Source organism: Penaeus vannamei, chromosome 6 (assembly GCF_042767895.1).
Source record: "Penaeus vannamei isolate JL-2024 chromosome 6, ASM4276789v1, whole genome shotgun sequence".
NCBI lineage: Eukaryota > Metazoa > Arthropoda > Malacostraca > Decapoda > Penaeidae > Penaeus > Penaeus vannamei.
The window spans coordinates 26,547,983-26,550,482 of NC_091554.1; the positions used below are offsets into that span (position 1 = coordinate 26,547,983).

The following is a 2,500-nucleotide window of genomic DNA, read 5'->3' on the forward strand; positions in this document are numbered from 1 at the left end:
AACTGAATTACCCCTTGATGTAGATTCAGCTGGAGATAGCAAAATTGAGAGATTGAGAGTGAAAAGTGAAGGAGAATGAATTGAGAAACAAAATGTCTTTCTTTGCATGAATATAAGAGAAGTGGAATTGTCTGAGTATATGAGTGTGAAGTACTGGGTACACTTTCAATTTTACCTGGGAACTGAGAAACCAAGCAGTAAATTCATGAAAGGAATTACTTGATAATTCACTTTAATAGGGTCAGTGTTAGGTAGAAAGAGAAAGAACAAATTAAATATTAATTAGCATTTACTTGGGTTATGACTGCATATCTAATATTTCATATTAGTAATACTTCTCACCATTTTAATCCTTTTATTTTCAGGATTCAGTCAACTGGAGGCCAAATCCATTACACCCCAGATGATGTTGATGACTGGGATGATGATGATCCAGATGATGACTTAGATATATAGCACATCAGAAGAGTTCTATCAGTGTTTCAAATAGAATTTGTGGCATTCAGACTATTTATTTTAGTAGAGGTTATGTTATCTTATGAATTAGATTAGACAATCTAAAAACAAATTGTATTTTATTAGTTACACCCAATATCAGCTAATAACTTATATATCTGGTATCACATAGATGAAGCTAACAGTTTAGAGATCAACTTGGTAAAATCAGTGTCATTTTTATATACCACAAGATGATAGATGTGGCATTTTATTTCACAAGTAAAGCAAAGCACACAAACATAGTATTCAGGTCACCCATCAACAATCTGTCCCTAATGGTACTTATGGCAAGCTGGATTAGTGGAAATATTAAATCACAGAAGAATCACCTTGAAAGATACCTATCTCCTTTATACAAAACGTTTACCTCATTAACATCGGTGATGGTATGTACATTTATGTCATGCCCACTGTAATTTTAGCTTATTTATTATGTTTAAACACAGATGACTCCACAAGTGTGTAGTTATCAAAGAGAACAACTACTAGCTTTATTTGTTATTATTGTTATTATATATTTTATTGTTGCTGTGAATAACTCTAATAATCATACTGTCAGTAATGATAATAACAGTATTCATATGGATAGCATTAGAAAAATATTTTCTCCCAAAAACTCAAGGAAAGGGGAATAATTCTAATAATGTCAGAAACATCAATAACAGACAGTATCAATATTAATAGCATTAGAGAAAACATTTTTGGCAAAAACTCAAGGAAAGGTAAATCAGGTTTGGTGACATAGGTCTACTAATTAACTACTTGGTGGCTGAAAACTTGTGGAGCCATCTATTTGTAAAGATTCACAAAACAAAACTGCAGTGGACATAACATGTTCCCAAAAAAAATGGGTTAAAAGATCATGTAGATCAACAGAAGTTGGATGATAAAAGAACAGGATGCTTGGGCAGTCTGGCAATTACAGGCTAGACTTTAAAGAGATCCTTAACCCTCTAGTGTACAAAGATATTTCAATAAGTTTCTATGTTGTTTACGTAAGGATTTCTAGGAGTTGTTTCACCAACCCAGCCTCGAAACAATAATTGGCGTGTGGTAGCTGCTCACATGTGAAAACTCATATGTGAAAACTTATTAAGGACATGGTTTTGAGGAAAAGTTGAACTATTAGCATAATGGTGAGTCAGCTCCATAGCATATGGGACATATGTTTTCACAGGACCATAAATGAGCTTTGCAAGGTTTGCAAAGCATGTGCAAGAGGATCATGTAAATAATTTGACTGTTTATCAATTTGCATGACAGCCAATGATAATATGTCTTGTATTTGAAATATCAAAACAGAAATTAGCAACTTTTATTTAATTGATCATGGGATATGGTAATAAAAATGCCTGCATACACAATTTAAGCAGGCATTTAAGTCAGATTTTATTGAAAGTAAGTTGACTAGATTTTTATTTATTACCTTTATAGTTCATAATTCTTCAGGCAGTGAGAAGTGATAGTGGATACTACATATAAGCATTTGTGCATTTTGATGCCAGGCAAGGAAATCATTCAGATGGTTTAACAGTTCATGGTAGGTGTTAGGCAATACAGGCTTGTTGAAAATTAATTAAGGTGAAAATAGAGTATTCCATATCACAGTGTGGGATTATCATGATGCAGTGGATTTTTGACATCCTCCTACATTATTTGTTGATTATTGTGTCCAGAGGAGAGCTAAGAACGTAATGTGATTGCAGGTGACTATTCATTGTGATAATTGCACTAAAGGAATCAAGCCAAGGAAATAACTGGTGTAATGGATGGTTAGAATTGGTCTGTAAGGGAGGGGCTAGTGATATTTTGCTTGAGTTATAGTGCTTAGGCTTCTACCTACTAATGGTACTCTGTCACTGTTTTTCCCAATAATTTTGCACTATCCAGTGGCACACTCTTGCAGACCACTGTATGGAGAGATAGGTTTGTGTTAATCTATCTATCTAGAAAGATAAGACTTGTAATAAAGCACAAAATATAACAGGTCTTAATTGGTATG

At 33.5% G+C, this 2,500-nt stretch overlaps 1 protein-coding gene across 1 annotated transcript in view; it reads left to right on the plus strand.

The window, feature by feature from the left end:
- Positions 1 to 2,500, plus strand: part of Elp5 (Elongator complex protein 5) — a 20,804-nt gene that overhangs the window by 17,450 nt on the left and 854 nt on the right. Inside the window, exon 6 of the mRNA XM_070122793.1 lies at positions 366 to 2,500. This exon is cut by the window's right edge and continues 854 nt beyond it. Coding sequence (XP_069978894.1) covers positions 366 to 456 — 91 coding nt within the window. The 3' untranslated portion in view covers positions 457 to 2,500. The remainder of the gene's footprint in view (positions 1 to 365) is intronic.